The sequence below is a fragment of the Paramacrobiotus metropolitanus genome, unplaced genomic scaffold (genome assembly GCF_019649055.1).
Source record: "Paramacrobiotus metropolitanus isolate TYO unplaced genomic scaffold, Prichtersi_v1.0 Parri_scaffold0000120, whole genome shotgun sequence".
Classification (NCBI taxonomy): domain Eukaryota; kingdom Metazoa; phylum Tardigrada; class Eutardigrada; order Parachela; family Macrobiotidae; genus Paramacrobiotus; species Paramacrobiotus metropolitanus.
The window spans coordinates 41,883-60,860 of NW_026570340.1; the positions used below are offsets into that span (position 1 = coordinate 41,883).

The following is an 18,978-nucleotide window of genomic DNA, read 5'->3' on the forward strand; positions in this document are numbered from 1 at the left end:
TATATGTACGTCGGTGTTGTGCTAGTCGCGACGGGTCTTTAAAATTTGGTTTTCTTTGTACTGCTCCAGTCAATCTCGTGGTTGAGCAAGGGTTTTAAAATGATTCAGTAACACCTGTAAATGCTGTACCTGTAGGTATATGTTTCTGTACCGTGTAAGGTGTAGGTTCGGTTGCATTTTACTGTGCGTCGCGCAGGAGAATCCTTGGAAGCTTTGAGACGTCTGAATGTTCACGAATCAGGTTGAAAACGGCACCTAGCTCTGCCACCTGCAATGATTTCTATAATTTGTTCTCTATTTTTCACCCGAAGTTGTGCAGAAGCAGCCCCTTTTTCGCACGAAAATCAAATTCAAAACGGAAGATTTCGAAAACTGCCAAATGTGAACCAAATCACGGTGCCATACCGGGCGGTGCCACCTGCGTTATGCGCCGGAAGTCCCTGAGATTCGTTACTGTACAACGTTTAGCTTTGAGCTCTTCGTGAAGTCTTAATGTAATCAACCAGCAAATAGATATTTGCAGGAGTACAGGACAACTTGAAGGCAATCACTCATACGCATTTCGAATTACGCATGTTAAAGCGAATCAACAATAAAAAAATACGCAACACCTGTGCGGCCGACTGCTGTACATATCTACGTATTTGTTTGACGATGTGTGTAAGAGCTTGTCTACCGGCTATGGTGGCCTCTAATAATTAAAATGTTCCTCTAGCGTTCTGAATAAATGCAGTCAAAATGATTCACTTGATTAATGTTCTTTATTTTGGCTTCTGGTTTCCACATTTTTACGGGATAACTCCGAAACTTCGACTAGGCTTGTATTGGTCGTTGACGTTTCCTAAAAGATTAACTTTTATCATAGGTTTTGATTGCGGATAGAGGAAAAAAATCAATCACGTTTCGGCGGCAAGGTTTAGGGTCCCCTGGGGGTCCCCTCCTGCCCGCTTTCAAATTCGAGGGAAGTGTACTACTCTTACTAGCGTTAACGCAGATGCCGTGCGCTATCTTATGCTTACTACAAATACAGTAAGGAACTTCGGTACTCGTACAGTAACTAATGGTAACGGTACCAGACATCCACTACCGTTTTCGGTAACGGTTTATTTTTATGTACTTTAAAATGGATGATGTTCTCTTATATTGTTCTCTTGTAGGCATGACTCCATTTTTTCAGTGATTTATATTTGCTTGCCGATAGAAAATGAGAAATAGAGCGCTATAATACTGGTTAGTACCCTGGTGTTTTATGTGTGTATGTACAGTAGGTGCTTCGCAATTCGCCTAGAATATAATACAAAATTTCTCCTGAATACGTTTGCTGACGGTCTTTACTACGTATTACACAAACTCATATTCCGCGGTACCCATTTTTGTGGGCGGTCATATTACCAGTTATCCTTAGAGTTAAAGTGCCTCCTAATGCAGGCAGCAGTATCAAAAAGAGACCAGCAATTATGTAGATCTGATTATAAATTGTGATGCAGGAGCAAGATAAAAGCGTAATAATAATCGCTTGTTGTCAACACTGCACCAGTGCCAGGAACATGTACCAGTTCAAACGCTTCTTTAACCAATTACAGATAGAAAGTTTCTTACGTTGTACTAACATCGTCTGCTGACACGCTCGTTTTTGTAGTAATACGTGCCAGCGCTATTAAGAGCATGTGGACAGCTGCATTAAATCAGCTTGCTGTTGTTGTTGAGTGTCGATTTCGCTGATAAGTTGCCGTGCACAATGTATAGATATCTTGTCAACAGCCTGCTATTTTTTTGCTGCGCCGCCGGACTCATTAATCGTAATAACAATATTATCGCGGCGAGCTCGGTGAAGACCTCGGCCTTGGTCCGGCAGCTCCTCGCCGCAGACGACGTCCACGTGCCGCCCAACGCCGACCAGCCCGGTCAGCCGGTGCGCGTCAACGTCGGCCTTCAGGTTGCCGGTGTACAACATGATGTAGGTACAGACAGAATAGCGGTGGCACTGCACTTACAGGATTTCCGCTGGCTTTTCACAATTTTTAACTCGGCCTGGGGTGGCTGGCATTTTACAATTTCTCTTTTCGAGCGATATGTATGTACGTTTACTTAAAAGAACACGCCCGGTTTGTAAATTTTTTGCGCAAAAATACACGATTCATGGGTAACGCTACGAGTAGGATACCACCGCCCGCTATGTACAAGCGTGTACACCCTTTATAATTATGCGTTATTAGTGCATTCGGCATGGCTGATGTACCCAAATATTGATTTCGCATAAACAGATTTATCGTAAAATCGAAGAATCGGTTGAAATTATTTATTATCTAATTCGTCGTAGAATACAATCCATCATTGCTATAATTGTAGCATCGTGGTAAGTGTTCTGTGCACAGTCCCGTCTCATGTTAAGGGATTTGGCCCGGTACATAGCACCAAATTTGTGTACATCCACGGCAACTTTCGCTGTCGCGCGCTCCCAAACCCATTTTTTTGCATTGCTTTATGATATTTTGTAGCCAAAGGATTCATATACATAGGCGAAAAAACCGTTTGTGCGCGCAACATGCGGTTCGGGAGTTATTAGTGAAACAGAATTCCAAAAGTTAAAACGCGCGAGGTGTACCAAAAGTCTCATTATGAACCGATACTCTTCAAATTTTGCACGAAAATGCACATTACTATGAAGATCGTTTGGTACCGAACCAGCTTTCTATCATTTTTTTCAAATTTTAAATTAATTTTTAAAATTTTTGAAATTCATTTTAAAATTTGAAAAAAATGGTAGAAAGCTGGTTCGGTACCAAAACGATCTTCGTAGTAAGATGTGTTTTCGTGAAACCTTTGGAATTCTGCTTCATTAGTAACTCCCGAAACGGATGTTGCGCGCGCAAACGGATTTCACGCCTACGTTAATTACAAATCCTTTGGCTATAAAATGTCATAAAGCAATGCAAAAAAATTGTGTAGGATTGCGCGACAGCGAAAGTTCGCGTGTACAATATGTACCCGAATTTGGTACTATGTACCGGGCCAAATCCCTTAATTGGGACAAATTCTTCATCTGAGTCTTTTGATTGAACGAAGCTCGTCAATGTGCATATTGCAATTAAAGTAACACATAGCGGTTATTTTCTAAGCGTTTAATTGAATGTACAAAATGTGTTTACGCAAGTTTTCACGCTGTATGGCACTTGTTGGGTCTGTTCTAGCGCTCGGAGTCGGATTTGTTGATACTGCACGGCTTTCTAGACCTGCGCTGGGAAAACAGCCGTTTGGCGTGGGACCCGCTGCAGCACCACAATATCACTGCCGTACGGCTTCCGGCCGACCGTGTCTGGGTGCCCGACATGACACTGTATAACAGGTAAATATTGATTACTGGCGTACATGCTAATAAACCATCAACGGCAACGCAGAGTTCATTTATATCTATATGTCTTCTCTTCCTTTGAGTCTATGTTGGTGCATTCTTGAACAGCTACGATGCACGCAGTGGAGTGTTGCCGGCAGACAGGACGCTGGTGTTGGTGTATGCCAGTGGTAATGTCCTGTGGATACCGCGCGTGGCCTTCCCGCTGAGCTGCAATACAACGCAGAACACAGCCGGTGATAAAGTGCACTGTGCTATTAAACTAGGTACGTGCAGAAGAATCTGCCGTTTGTTGAGACTAAAATACACATAGTAATACGGTGGTTTTAATGACGCAGCTTCGTGGATGTATGACGCTTCGCTGTACGCGTATCGCGTATCGCGTATCGCTGGTGGATGTTGAGTTGCTCACCGACAGAATCGAAACAGCCGGTAGTGTGCCTACGTACAGTATCTGCAGAATAAGCTTGTACAAAACCTTATGCAATGCTACAGTACAGTGTACTGTTTATTGCAGCCTATTCACATCTGTACAGTGGTTCCCGCTACCGTATAATCGACAGCAAGATAGAACGCAACGTCGTCTCATACGCCTGCTGCCCCGAGTCCTACCCGTCCATCGACATGACCTTTACCGCCCAACGAGCAGCGGCATCGTAACAGCGACTCGCTTGGGCGGCGTTCATACTCAACTCGCTGCTGATACTACTACACTAATGCGCTGGGCTATTCGTCGTCCTAATTACTTTTTACTTATCGTTAATAAAATTGTAATAATATGTGTGTAATCTGTATGAGAATCGGCTTAAACTTATTAGCGCCGCGGTGTCTGTCCATAAAAGCGCTACCATCTCGGCACAGAACCACGTTGGCCTTGTAACGCAGAAGATTAAATTGCCGATAGCGACCCGTGACGGTATCGTCCTCCGAAATGTTTTATGCAGAATGTGGGGATAAGAGCGACATTAGTTCACTCATTTACACATAAAAGACCGTAATGCGATCTATTTGCAAGTTGCATACGTAATCGCGTTACCGACATGCACTGGTACCGAGTACAGATACAACACATTATTTTTTTTTATTTAAAGGTACTGTAATCCATTAATCCAGCTACACGTTAAGGAAAATGTAATGTAAGTACAGATTCCTGCCGTGTGCATGTATATGTACGATTATGTACGGTGTAGGTATGAACGTATGAGCAGCATGTACAATACTCGTATATGCGGATTGATATGGTGCACATTGCACATTATCAGTAACTGCTGTACTCTGTATTCCGATGTATCTGAACGTTCTCCTATGTAGCGGGAGTATTTTCCAGTCCAGATAATTTTCTTAGGTTTCCTAGTGAATTGAATTCAAAGTGCATTAAGGATACGGCAGTGATAAAAACAGTTGAAAATCTGGAGGATTCGTGAAGGATATTAGAGGATTCTGTGGATACAAATCAAAATACGTGCCCGGAAACATTTAACGTGTACTATCCAAGCCATAGGCGATTTGTGTATCCGGTAATAGGCAATTTTACTTTCTTTCTGCTGGACCTGTAAGAGGGATCAAATCTTCAGTAGCTTCAAGGCAGATGGAAAAACGGCACTTTTCAACATGAAGTACCATCACATAGCCATGGCCTTAATTAGAATTTTTTGGAAGTTAAATTTTTGCCAGCCAGAACCGTAAAAGCTACTTGAGTGTATTATAAAAACCCTTAATTTTAACGTCAAATTGCGCAGAAGTGCCTGAAAATTTCAGAGTAAAGAAAACTGAAATGGTATAAGAAAAATTCTCTTGCTTATTTGAGAGTAAAAAACTACAGCCTCAACGAAATTCCCGGACTATTCCAAAGTAAGAAAATATAGCCAGAGATACAACGAACAGCAAGAAACAAAGAATTCACCAAGTATCTGTATGTACGTACATACACGCATTTAGCTAACCGCTACGCTTTGCGCTTATCATTAGTTATAAGGAATGATCTTATAACACACTTGGTACACTTTTAGACGATGCTGCGCTACGAATCGCTGTTGCGTTACGGATGGGAGCTCCGGTCTGTAAGCAGCATAAATGCCGATGCGGTGAAATGGTTGATGAAAAGGTCTGCACGGTTTGTCATGTTTGAAAAGCCAGGGGAGATTCAGGCGTCATGCAAGTCTGAACAGCCTAATTCAGCAAAGCCTGGGTTCAGCAAAAGTTCCAGCTATTCTGAGCCACCTGGATTGTGCAGGTCAAATGGCAAGCGGCCGGACGGTTTATCACTTTTCCCCTGGAAGAACGGCCTCCCTTTGATCTGGGATGTAACAGTGTGCGACACGTTTGCTATGTCGTACATCGCCGGCTCATCAGAAGTATCGGGATCGGCAGCAGAGGATGCAGAAGAACGAAAGCGGCGTAATTATGAAGAACTCACCGATCGTTATTTTTTCCAACCTCTGGCCTTCGAAACTGCGGAAAGTTGCGGCGTCAGTACTCGTCAGTTCGTCAATGACGTTGGTCGACGCATAAAAGAACAACAGGAGAGGCGTTTTTGTGGCAGCGCATAAGTGTTGAAATTCAACGTGGAAATGCCGCTTCTGTTCTTGGAACTGTTGGTTGTTTAAAAGAGCTAGAGGAGTTGTTTTATTTGTTCTAGCTTTTGGTTACTTGAGTCTAAGTTTTTAAAGGGCATTTTCTTATACAATTTTGAAATAAAAAAATATTTAAAAAACAAGATCTTATAACAATAACTATAATAACTGATAAATAAAAAGAAAGTTATTGAAATGATATTGTAAATACTGCACGTTGCTTAAAAATCAACTGATGGGAAATTAACTGATTCCCTTTACAAGCGACGCATAGAAAAATACGACGTAAATCCAACGTGATATATACAGGGCGAATGTAAATGGTTACTAACAACCATTTACAGAATATTGCAGTAGGGCAATTCCCAGCGTCTCTGTTCTGAATTGGCTTAATTATCCTTACAATTAGCGCTCCCAATTAAGCAATAGATATCATGCAGAATCGCTTATGACTTGCGATGCCAGAGCTAGATAAGAGCGTAATAATGGATTGCCGCCAAGATTACACTGTAGAGATGGGCATCGGATAGGAATATCCGATTTTATCCTATCCGAATCCGAATTTCGGATAGGATAAAGGATAATTATCCGAACCGTTCGGATAGGATTAGGATAAGGATAATGCCCCGTAGCCTACGGATAGGTTCGGATAATGGGTGCTTGTCCGAACTTTATCCGAGAATCGAAATAAATTATTTGCGCTGTTAGACTACAAGAACCACAAGCGGTAGCAGTGACACTGCAACATTAAAGATTGTCGCAGCAACAAGAAGCAGTTGTTCTTTTGTGCTATGCTGCATAATTAACCGTAACTGCAGCTTTCGTTTCGCTTTTTGTACGGAGCAAGCAACATGATTTACGCATTTGCACCAGTTTATTATTCCATCGGTTTAACGTAGGATCGGAACACAACCGTGTCGAAGGCAATGAAGTTTTGATCATCGTTATTGTTAAGGAGAAAATCTTTTTGACTCGGTATATTAATGGCGGCGATGTAACTTAATCGATAACGTTATTAACTTTGTCGATAGTAACTTTTTTTAAATTAAAAAAAACTATGCGCTGAATGTCGAGTCTGAATTTTTGGTTTTTTGTTAAAAATTGTGTTTTTGGACAATTATCCGGTTATACTCGGATATCCGAGGGTCGGATAAGGATAGGATAAGTATAAAGAAATAAAAAAAATTCGGATAAAAGGTCGGATAAGGATAATTTTAAAAAGTGTCGGAGAGGATAAGGATAAAGAAACCTTATCCGATGCCCATCTCTATTACACTGCACTAGTTCCGTAGTTCGCGAGGTACATAATTATAATGTATGTACTGCGAACGCTTTTTAGCAATCAAGATAAAACTGCATATACACCAGATAGCTGTCACATTCGTTCTTGCAGCAATACGAGCCTTCGCTATTAAAAGACTGTGTAAATCTGGATTAAGTGGAGGCCCTTAACACTGCTGTTTTGCTGACTATCGACTCCGCCGATAATTGGCCGACAATGTACATCCACAGCCTGATATTTCTTTGCTGCAGCGCCGGGCTAATTTTCCATAATGGCAATATCATCGCGGCCAGCTCGGAGAAGACGTCGGCCTTGGTACGGCAGCTAATCGCCGCTGACGACATCCACGTGCCGCCCAACGCCGACCAGCCCGGGCAGCCGGTGACCGTCACCGTCAGCCTTAGCGCTGCCGGCATACAACATGACGTAGGTGCAGGCTGTGCAGCTCACTATGACCCTGCGCTCACAAAATTTTGTTGAATTTTTGCAGCTCTTAACTTCGTCAGTTTGTATGTTCCTGTCACGTACTTTGTAAATACATTTTATCAGTTTACGAGCCCGGTGGTTAATTTTGTGCGTAAACGCACCGCGAAAAATGCAGATTCATGGGTTAAGGTGATCTCCATACTCTTTAAAAGACATGGACATTTATGGAAAATCCGCTCACCGTTGAAGAGTTATGGGGAGTGCGAGTTGCGCTATTCAAACGCAACTCGCACTCCTCATAACAAACCGAGTTGTGAGCTATACCACGTTACGCTATCATAGACCGTATATATAACGTTCATGAGTGTTACGTACCTTAGCGTAAAGTTTTCCTTGGTAGCGAGTTCACCCGTGGTCGTACACCTATGGTTATGTGTGTGTTCACCTATGGCCCTATGGTCACAGTCCACGCTTTCGCCTTTCTCATGCCCTTGTTAGCCATCTGTATAGACAACGAGAAATTATCAAATACTTAGTCGATTCCTTTGATGTCTTGTTATTTCCGGCTCAGGTCGCTGTCTAAGCTCATGTTTGTTTTGTTGTTCATTTAGTTCTCAGTTGAGTATTAATTACTGAACAGGCTGAAACTTTATAGTGTATTGCGCACTTTAATACGGATGCTGCACGCGTATCGGTATCACTAATAACTCGGGGTAAACAAAAATAGTTAAGTTACATATAACTGCCAAGGTTTGGTCCGTACTCCATACCAAGGCTCGCCACGCCCCACTGTACGCGATCCGTTACAATGTCCGTGCAACTGGCAGGGCTGGTGCACGACAAATATAGATGTCGTATAAACATATATACCGCAAATCGACGAATTACAGTTACTCGAAGACTTTTTCCATCGAATTTGTTTTTTATAATAAATCATCGTAAAACTGAATTTATTATTGCTATACTTAATGTACATCTGTGTTCTAGAGCGCCAGCATTGCGCTTAATACGCACTACTCTACATGTACTTTTATGGAAGGAATTACTGTAATCACTTAGCTTCCAAATACTATAGAAAGGCGTGACAAAAAACGCTCTTCGTGGCATCTCGCGCGCGGTATTAGGATCTCACTGTGTTCGGTGCAAACTACTATAATTATACCGGTAATTTTCCCGCTTTGGCGCCAGCATTCATGTTGTACTTGTTTCTGTCTGCTTTAAGCGTCGGCAGCCGGATGTGGTCATACTGCACGGAACCCTGGAGCTGCAATGGAAGAACAGCCGTCTGACGTGGGAACCGCAGCAGCACAACAATATTACCCTCGTACAGCTCCCTGTCGAACATGTCTGGCTACCCGACATTACGCTGTATAACAGGTTAATTAGTATTGTACGTCATATGATCAACTGCAACGTCAGGCGCATTTCTACGTTGTGTTTCTAGAGCTTCTGCTAGTGCGTCCTCTAGCTGCGACGATGCCCGCAGTCAAGTGTACCCGGCGAACCGGAGGATGCTCTCGGTGCATTCGGAGGGCTCGGTCACGTGGATAGCGCCAGTGTCCTTCCCGCTCAGCTGTAATAACACAGTCGGCGGTGGTGAAGTGCACTGCGCCATTAAACTAGGTATGTACATTCATCGGCAGCGCAAGTTGCGAATTCGTCGTTTGTCGCGAGTACATTAAATGATTTGGTTGTTTTTAATGTAGCTTCGTGGACGTACCATGGTTTGCTGATTGACTTGAAGGCCGGCAGTGACAAAATTCAGGCAATCGGTAGTTGATTTTAGTAGTCTCGAGATATACAGTACATACAGCACGATGTCTATAATGCGGTAAATATTACGGGGCACTGTACACTGTACTGTGCATTGGTGATAGCAGACTATGTCGATTCTTCCCCGCTCGGGTCAAACTACCGTATAACCAACAGCACGGTAGTCCGCAACGTCGTCTTCTACGCCTGCTGCCCAGAATTATTCCCGTCCATCGACATGACCTTTACAGCCAAAAGAGCAGCAGCGTCGTAGCTACGTCTCGGTCCGGGTGTCTTCATACTCAGCTCGCTGCTACTAGTGGCACGCTAATACTTTAATGCATTCCCAGCTGATTCGTCATGCCCTTACGTTCTGTTAACATTAACGCCGCTGGTACACGAAAGTACTGCTCTGTACGGAATTATTATAAAAGCGGAGGAATGTTGTCAAAGGGTTTCTTAAAAATCTTGTCTAATCTCGCCAATTTCGTTGCGCTGTGGTGTGTAAGTGCTTGGTTGTCTTTACAGCACAGAATATAACAAATACAACTTTACATTTTTAATACAAATTTAACAATTTTAATCAGTGTGAACCTACGGAAGCATACGATATGTGCATTCTCTGTTGCCTATTAGAATATGGAGACTTTAGATCTTCTTGCCTAACATAGAAGAGGATGGTGTGTGAGCATGGAGTTTTACGTTTCAAAATTCAAATGTATATATACTTACGCTTTAATTATTATCTTGTTCTTTCTGCTTCTTAAACAATATCCTAATCCAGATTCAGATCTATATTGCCACGAATGGGATACACCAGAGCCGGCAACCAGAAAAGACTGACCAAAACCAATATTATAATATGAAAGCCCGTAGTCGAAAACCCGGCCAGATAGTATTAATTTCTTTCAAAACCTCTTCCGCTTCGAACGCCAAAGCGGAAGAGTTTTGACTACCTTCACCAAATGTAACTAAATTATTATAATAATCATTGTCATCGTGCTATTTTTAATCAGGCAGTGTTGCCACGTAAACCAACTAAAATATACTTAAGTATTTCCCACTACTTAAAATAGCAGAATGAATTTAATTAGCAGACCGTTATTACGACAAGAACGGCTACATATCTAACGTCCGTCTGTTCAATCAGTGATAGAGCGAACTACCGCCACTATTCAGTGCACAAACCCGTTATTTCAGGGAGTGACCGAAATACCACTATATTCTAGTTAAAATAGCCCGCTAAGCCAGTGATCGACCGAACTACCACTATGGATATCTATGTGAGCGGTTGACTGAGCTGTCATTACCGTCCGATGCACCAAGCCCAGTGGGTGAGCGGGTGACCGAGCTACCACTGCCCTCCATGCGCAGAGCCCGGTAGGTGAGCGGGTGAAAAGCCCGATAGGGAACGAGTGACCGAGCTTTCATTATTGTAGAGTGTACGTGAGTGACCGAACTACCAGTCTACCACTGTGGTCCAGTTGACAGAGCCAAAAGGTACGAATAAAAACGATTAAAACAGAAATTCAAATCGATCGCCCCTGTCTACAAAAAAAGCGAAGGCGAAGCCGAGGTGACCGAGCTATCACTACTATACCGTGCACAGAGTCCGCTAGGTAAACGAGTGCACAGAGCCCGATAGGTGAGCGGGTGACCGAGCTACCACTGCTGTCCGGCGCAGAAACCCGTTAGGTGAACTAGTGACCGAGCCACCACTACTGTCCATGCAGAGCCCGGTCGGTGAGCGGGTGACCGAGCTGTCACTACTGTTCAGTGTACAGAGCCCGTTAGGTGAAACGAGTGACCGAGCTCCACTACTGTCCGGCGCAGAAAGTCCGTTAGGTGAGCGGGTGACCGAGTTCCCACTACTGTCCGGTGCAGAGAGTCTGTTAGGTGAGCAAGCGACCGAGCTACCACTACTGTCCATCAAACAGAACCGTTAGGTGCGCAAGTAATCTAGGTACCACTACTGACCAGACATGCACTACCGGGCTCACACCACTTTCCAGTGAAAAGAGCAAACGAAGTGACGAGTCACCGAACTAGTGATCCAGTGCACTATCACTGTTTCGAATTGCATACCTTATAAACTGACATTTCGGCTTTCTTTTCGGGTAGGGGATATCGTAAAAATTATCTGTACCAGACTGTATGTACATTGTACAGCCAGAGGGAATGCTTTCAAGGTTGAGAGAATCATGAGCTGATTTTTATATAAAATTCGTGTTTGCCCTATTGCTTGTACCGATCATGTTTCGTTTCGTTTCATGTTATTCCAATAAATATTCATTCAAATTCAAATAAAATGGCCATGGACCACAAGAAACGCGGAGGCGAAGCCGAGGCTGTTTCTTGTTCAGATCTATATAGCCACGAATGGGATACACCAGAGCCGGCAAACCAGAAAAGACTGACCCAAACCAGTATTATACTCTGAAGCCCGTATTCGAAAACCCGGCCAGATAGTATTCATTTCTTTCAAAACCAAAGCGGAAGAGTTTTGACTAGCTTCACCGAATGCAACTAAATTATTATCAGATTCCTTATATTCATACAATCTTGCCGTCCAAAACGTAACTAAATTTGTTTTTTATGGATTCGTCAACGCGTGGTCAGTTTAAGTCAAGCTTGGTCTTGAGAAACTCCATATTTTTCGTAGGGTGTCATCCTGAATTTTAATTTTTTTTAAAACGTTCTGGTCAGAAAATTTTTCAAACGGTTCTGAAGTATAGGAAAACGTAAGGAGTACTTAAGAATACTTAAGCATTCATAAGGAAAGATTACGTACTGTACTGTAACCATGGATATGTGTTTATTAGTAAATAAGTATGTAAGTAAAATTCTGAAAGAATTAGCCGAATAAAACGATCACAAAGTACGGCTGTGTATTTTTGCCGTCCAACCCGTAAGACGTAAGTGGTCATAGGAAGCAAGTAAAAGAATCGTAGAGCAGTCAGATATTTGAATCCGTCCAAGAGGGTAGTGCCGAGCGCGGAGCGCGAGGCATACCTTGTAACCATTATTATACAAACGTTGTGTGCGATACTTTACTGTTTGATGTACTCGTACTTGGTTGCATTTTCAAACTGCAAAGTTCTTTGGCAGTGTACGAAACGTGGCAGCTTTGTGTCAAGGTACACCATAGCATCGCTAACCGTATCGTGATAAGTTGTGGACCTCTTTTTGCTCATTGGCGTACCCCATTGTATCCTTACAGTATTCTTTACGTATCCCTCAGGTATCCCATTATGAATTATAAGATATCCTACGAAAACCTAGAAAAACCTACGAATACTTGACGGAAGTGACCCAGTACATGGTACAAATTCGTGTACGTGCATGAAAACTTTAACGTTTTTTGTTTAATTTTTTTGAGTTTTCTTTCAGCCATAACTAACGAACCGGATTTTGCACGCATAAGCGGTTTGTTCGGGAATGCGCGACAGTTGATTTTTGCATGCTCGTACACCAATTTGGTACCATGTGCCACTCCCTTAAAAAAATACCGTGTCACTCCCTTAAACAAATTAACGGGATACATGAAGCATACACGAAGGATGTTGTAGAATACGCAGGTTAAAAAGAGTGACAGCATTAGCAATATTCGCAATACGTGCAGAATGCAGAATACTACGTTATGTTTGCATGCGTACCACACTATCCTCCACCTACCTTCAAATATCCTGCGGAATACAGCTTTGGTAGTTACGAATAACTGTTACCATCGTATCCCAAGGCATATGTTTGCCGTATCCTCAATGTATCCGTCAAGTATTCCGATAAGTATCCGTCAAGTATTCCGGTAATTATCCGTCAAATATCCGGGGCATCTCTCAAGTATCCCGATAATATTCTGAGATTTTTCAGTGGAAAGCTTTCGGAATGTGTAATGGAGACTGGAGAGATACGGTGGGATACGGCAGTGGTTAAAAAAAGCATAAAATTTAGAAGATACATGGAGCATACGTAGAGGATACTGTGGATACAAATCAAAGCACATGCCTGGAAAAATTAAACGTTTACTAACCATGTCCTGTATTACGCGACGCATAGGCAGTTATATACCTTCCTGCTTCCGGATATCGTAGTCCGGCGGCGTGCAATGCCGTACATGCCCGGTTTCTACCGGTGCGTGTTCGGGCAGGATTTGCGTGCCCGTCGACATCCTAGCAGCCTTTGACGGTCCCCTCTGGCCGCCACCCGGGGCCACCAGGTCCCACTGCCGTGTCCTATCCGTTCCGTCCCTCCTGGAAAGCCTCCTCCTGACCACGTACAACTACTGGATGTGGCGCCACCACCGTGGGTTTATCCGTGGGTTCCCCCGGAGCTTTTATAATGCCCGCTGCACGGGTACCGACCACGTGACGTCTAACCCGAATCGGTGGTGATCAGCGAGTGCGCCAGGAGTCCCGGCCGCGCTACATCCGGGATAATACATCCACTCGCGGCCGGTATTGAGAACTGCGCTGTCCGTCGTGATGTCTATCGTTCGGCGCCAGTACAGGGGAACATGCAACGGCCGCCCAGCTGTTTGTTATTCGGCATCGTCTCCGCCGCGAGCAAAGTGTCCTTACGTGGCGGATGCTGCCGGAAACATTTTATTGTTGCTGCTCCTAATGTTTTTATTTGGAGTATGCAAAATGTACAGGCGTTTTGATGTGGCGCACGCTCACAGATGGCGCCATGTACGCACGGTAGTTTGCATCGCATTCGCAACCGGCAACAGTCCAGTCAGTGCACTCCGGAATATACGTAGTTAGTATTGTAGTAGGCAATTCCAAAATGTTTGAATGTTTGTCCTTCGTAATTTTTTTTAACTGACGATTAATTAGTAGCTGGAATCAAAATGTCAAGACAGTAAAATGCCGCAGGGTTAGTTTGTGCTGAAGCTTTTCAAAACCGAGAATTCAAAACCGACTGAAAATCATACAGACTTCGACGCTGGAAAAGGTCACGACCGCCCGGGGTGGCAGCGTGATGCGGTTTTGTACTGAAAACAATTTCGGTCGCATGTAGACTTGATTAAGAACTGCGATGCAGGAGCTGCTCGGGTAGGTAAAAACGTTATATGCGAGTACATATCGCCAGTTGTACACTGCACCAATTCGCAAGGTGCATTGCATGTACGAGCGCGAACGCTTTTTTAATGCGAATCAAGATACAAAGTGCATGAAATGGTACGAAATTGATCTTATACCAGATAGCGGCCACATTCATTCCTGTAATTGCAGTATAATCGCGGAACATGGGTAAAGCTGGATTAGTTCTTGGCCATTAACGTTGCCGTTGTTGTTGACTGTTGATTCCGCTAATACATAATCTGCCCACAATGTACCCCAGTAGCATATTATTTTTTTGCTGCAGCGCCGGACTAATTTGCCATAAAAATATAATCGCGGCCAGCTCGGTGAAGACGTCGGCCTTGGTCCGCCAACTTATCGCCGCTGAAGACGTCCACGTGCCGCCCAACGCCGACCAGCCCGGTCAGCCCGTGCTCGTCGAAGTCAGTCTCCAAGTTACCGGTGTACAACATGATGTAGGTACAGGTGCAGTGACGCTGACACTGCGCTTAAGCGCACAAATTTGCTTGTATTTGAAACTCCCACGTTCTTCGATTTTTATATTCAACGTATTCGATTTCAGTATATTGTGAATCGATAGTTACCTGTAATAACAGATTGTGTATATTTACCCCCATACTTTTCATCGAGCACGCGTTCACTTAACATAAAAATACTGTGGACAGCGTCACTCATCACGTGTTCGTGGCGCCTGGCAGATGTGTGCTAATCAGCTTCATCTTTTATTAGCTACATTATCAATAGATTCATATATCCTTACGTCCTTATTTTTTGGAAATTATCTCCTAAAGCAAGATTAATTTTTTCAATAAGTTGATAATTTTATAAAATAGAGCATCGCACAAACGTTCCTACCTTTATCTTCAAAAAAGTGTTAAGTTTTGGAGAAGGTTTACCTCTGATTTTTTGAGCCTCCAGAGTTTCGAAATTTTAAAAATATCTGGAAACCTGAGTGCCTCAAGATCTCACGGTCTAAATTGTCTAATTTATATGTGATTTCTAAATACCTAAAAGCTGGCCCGCGGCCCGTATACCGCATTCATTCACGTAGCGGCTCTTTGATACTGGTGGTAGCTTGGGCATTCACCAACCTTGAAACCTAATTAATATGTGTTTAATTTATTTTAATAAATACTGAATAGCTTGACTGCATGGCTGAAAATCTTACAATTAATAGCTAAAGATGCAGCCTGCGACGTCACCTTGGACAACCGTTGATTGTTTCCCACAGGTTTCCATTAATTCTGCGCTGAAATACCGGCTGAATGGCTTTTTATGGGCATCCTGTAAATGATCTCACTCCATCCATTTTATCACCGTTTAAATATTATCTGTCGTGCCAAAAAATTCAAGTTCTCAGTTCGTTAGATCGGCAATATAAAGTTACATCAAAAACATGAAAACAAACCGTGAAAAAAGCAAACAAGAAGAAAATTACGGAGGCTTTCACAGTTGTTATGAAACTGGTCCAATTTAACCGGAAAGGTAGATAACTGTCCGCATTTCTACATGTTTAAAATATTTTCGTAGCTAGCCTCGCTGGGGTTTTATATTAGAAATATTTCTCAAAATCTTTTTTATTGCTCTACGAAGTATATTTTGCGTTTCTTTCATTCTTCCATACCTCAAACACAACTGGTGGCGCCCTAGCGCGACCGATACTTGTAGTTACATTACATATGTTCTGTTATGGTTATATATTTGCATCTGCCTGCGTTCGGTGTACACTAATTTATGTGTACAAGTACACCGAGCACGCTTCTGTCTGATCAGCTATGTATCTGTGACTCCGTAGCGTCCGGAGTCGGATCTGGTCATAGTGCTGGGATTTCTGGACCTGAACTGGAGGGACAGCCGGCTGACGTGGGAACCTCAGGAGCACCACAATATTACTGCCGTACACCTCCCCGCCGACCGCGTCTGGCTGCCGGATATTACGCTGTATAACAGGTTAGAATTAGCGGACTGCAGTCTATCTTCTGACTGTACATACGGACGATACGATCAACTGTTTTCTCTGGGCCTTTTCTCTGCGTCTAGTGCATTCATTAACAGCTACGATACGCGCAGTCGAGCTGTGTTCCCCGGCGAAAGACAGCTGGTGTCGGTGCGTTCGGACGGCACTGTCATGTGGATCCCGCGCGTGACCTTCCCGTTGAGCTGTAATAGCACGCGGAATGCAGCCGGTGATGAAGTGCATTGTGCTATCAAACTAGGTACAGTATATGCATCGGCAGTTGAACTGCGGATTGGCCGTTTGTTAAAAATAAATGATAATGATTTAATTGGTTACGATGTAGCTTCGTGGACGTACGACGCTTCGCAGATCGACCTTCGGACGTGGGGCGACATAACTCACAGACACGGTAGTGTGTCTGTATATTATAGAATATGAGTGAAGCTGTATTGCACAACAGCGCATGTTGACTATTGCAGACTACTCAAATCTGTATTCCTCCCGTGATTCCAGCTACCGTATAATCGACAGCACGGCAGTCCGCAACGAGGTCTCCTACTCTTGCTGCCCACAAGCCTACCCGTCCATCGACATAACCTTTACGGCAAGAAGTGCAGCAGTATCGCCACTGCGACTCGCTTGGGCTGCTTTCATACTCAACTCGCTGCTAATAATAATACGGTAATACCACTTAAATACAAGTAATAATGCGGTTGGATGTGCACCGGTACTTTGTTCTGCTACTATACATGTATAATAATGCCGCTGGCAAATTCTGTATAATAAAATTAATGAGAGTCCTGTGCACCGAATGTTGGCCTTGTAATGCAGTGCAGGCGTTTAACTGCAGATAACGCTCAGTGCCACTATCGTCAGGGAATCGTCAGAAACGTTTTATCATTCAACTTTTATGCAAGATTTGCGATAAGAGCGATGTTAGTCTACAGGCCAAACCCTACACGACAAAACAGTAAAACCAGCACGTTGAAAAGTAAGTATAAAATTTAAAGAAGACCGGTTTGTAAAGAGGAATTTGGTACATTTGTCTGCATGGAAAAATTTTGGAATCTTATTGTAATAATATCTCCCGAACACCAATAGTGTATACAAAATTCGGCTACACAATGTATCGTAAACAACGTAAAAAAGTGTAGAGGAGGATGTTTTGGTGCGTCGACCCGAGCTTAGCGCCATGTAGCGCTTTCGTAATGAATCACATGCGGTGTTCGTAAATCCAAGCCTTCAATAAAGTTCTACAGTAATCTTCTTCGCTATCTTCGCCTGTCGGCCTCGGTCACGCTGAGCTCCTTCCTGTGCGCACGATACCGTTCCAATACGGTTATAATCGGCCGCCGGCCGTTCATAAAAATTTTAAGGTCTGATCTCTGTACAGTGCAAATGTCTATGTCATATATATATATATATATATAAGAGGGGATATCAGTGGCTCACCTTGATGATCCCTGTACTTGCTGGCGTCATCCGGCTGGAGCACGCCGTTGTGGCTATACATGGTGCTTACGTACCGCGCCTGATTTAGCCATATGTCTGCCGTAACGTCACACTCCAGGCGGGTGACGACAGCAAAACAGGGGATTATCAAGGTGCGTTACTGACATCCCCTCGTATATATATATGCCCGTGGTTATATTAAAATATTTATGGTGCGTTTGTACCTTATGATAAAATTAATAGCAGAATACCACGGGGTGTCGCATTCTGAAGGTGTGTGTTAAATTGTTATTGCCGGCGGTTAAAGTACATTTGTGTAGTGCTAATAATTTTATTATTGTAATGGCGTCGCATTAATTTCAATGCGGACATGGGACTTCTGTCTCCGGAATTGCAGTTGTTGGTGGTTCTAAAGAGCTTTCTGAAAAAAATGAATATGGAAGCGGAAATAATGCCTTGGTTGGTGGATAACTGAACTCCAGTACGCATATTGCATCAGGTATGTTACTGTTTAGCGTAATTCGAATTGCTTGTACAATCTTAAAATATAAATGGATTTGTATGTATAAGAGTAAGTGTGATCCTTGTTAGAAAATAATAATATTATGTGGAGAATATACTATAAGGTACGGGAACGGAAACCGGAAGCATCGCACACTGGTGTCGGTTCTGTTATGTTCTGTTGTTCACCGTTATACAAGCAGAACTGCTTTAATGGCACTAGATACATTCTTTGCACCTACCTTAACCATTTTTAATGATTAAATTATTAACCAATCAAGCCCCAAGAAGTGCTTTACTTCGTAATAACTTAAATATTCGTAATAACTTAAGTATTCGCATATTAACCGTCCCATGGGTATAGATTATTATGCGGCGCGTAGGCCTTATTGTACAACGTGACACCGGTTTCTCCCCTTACGCCACAAGTTCTCCACAAATTTAACTCTAATTTATTTTAACTGAAATCGCATCTGAGCGGGTAGCCCATTTCCGGATACGGTGACAGTCTAGCATGGGATAAAAAAATTATCATCATACGAGAAATTCTTACGGAGTACACTCGCACACTATGAGCAGCTAAAAAAAACCTGGACAGC

At 43.1% G+C, this 18,978-nt stretch overlaps 2 protein-coding genes across 7 annotated transcripts; both read left to right on the plus strand.

Moving 5' to 3' along the window:
* The first annotated feature begins 1,634 nt into the window (after positions 1-1,634).
* Positions 1,635-17,185, plus strand: LOC129598345 (acetylcholine receptor subunit alpha-type acr-16-like). 6 transcript variants are annotated; one of them, XM_055496204.1, is made up of 5 exons: positions 1,635-1,957; positions 3,192-3,346; positions 3,461-3,618; positions 16,770-16,835; positions 16,906-17,185. In XM_055496204.1, the coding sequence occupies exons 1-5, from the start codon at positions 1,739-1,741 to the stop codon at positions 17,109-17,111; spliced, it is 804 nt and encodes a 267-aa protein (XP_055352179.1). In that variant the 5' UTR covers positions 1,635-1,738; the 3' UTR covers positions 17,112-17,185. The 6 variants fall into 6 exon arrangements, with proteins under 6 accessions (XP_055352179.1, XP_055352176.1, XP_055352181.1 ...); XM_055496201.1 differs by lacking the exon at positions 3,461-3,618 and adding an exon at positions 16,510-16,685; XM_055496207.1 differs by lacking the exons at positions 16,770-16,835; positions 16,906-17,185 and adding exons at positions 3,691-3,784; positions 3,870-4,259 and having other exon boundaries at positions 1,646-1,957.
* LOC129598362 (acetylcholine receptor subunit alpha-like) lies at positions 7,347-10,026 on the plus strand. The gene is made up of 5 exons (XM_055496232.1): positions 7,347-7,633; positions 8,856-9,010; positions 9,078-9,256; positions 9,340-9,405; positions 9,514-10,026. The coding sequence occupies exons 1-5, from the start codon at positions 7,424-7,426 to the stop codon at positions 9,657-9,659; spliced, it is 756 nt and encodes a 251-aa protein (XP_055352207.1). The 5' UTR covers positions 7,347-7,423; the 3' UTR covers positions 9,660-10,026.
* Positions 17,186-18,978: the final 1,793 nt, after the last annotated feature.

Bases quoted from the DNA above. Each gene is read 5' to 3' on its own strand.
- LOC129598345 (XM_055496201.1), top strand. From the start codon at position 1,739: ATGTATAGATATCTTGTCAACAGCCTGCTATTTTTTTGCTGCGCCGCC. The intron at 1,958-3,191 runs GTAGGTACAGAC...GGTCTGTTCTAG, and splicing joins TTGCCGGTGTACAACATGAT to CGCTCGGAGTCGGATTTGTT. The intron at 3,347-16,509 runs GTAAATATTGAT...CTCTGCGTCTAG, and splicing joins GACATGACACTGTATAACAG to TGCATTCATTAACAGCTACG.
- LOC129598362 (XM_055496232.1), top strand. From the start codon at position 7,424: ATGTACATCCACAGCCTGATATTTCTTTGCTGCAGCGCCGGGCTAATT. The intron at 9,257-9,339 runs GTATGTACATTC...TTTTTAATGTAG, and splicing joins GCACTGCGCCATTAAACTAG to CTTCGTGGACGTACCATGGT. The intron at 9,406-9,513 runs GTAGTTGATTTT...TGGTGATAGCAG, and splicing joins TGACAAAATTCAGGCAATCG to ACTATGTCGATTCTTCCCCG.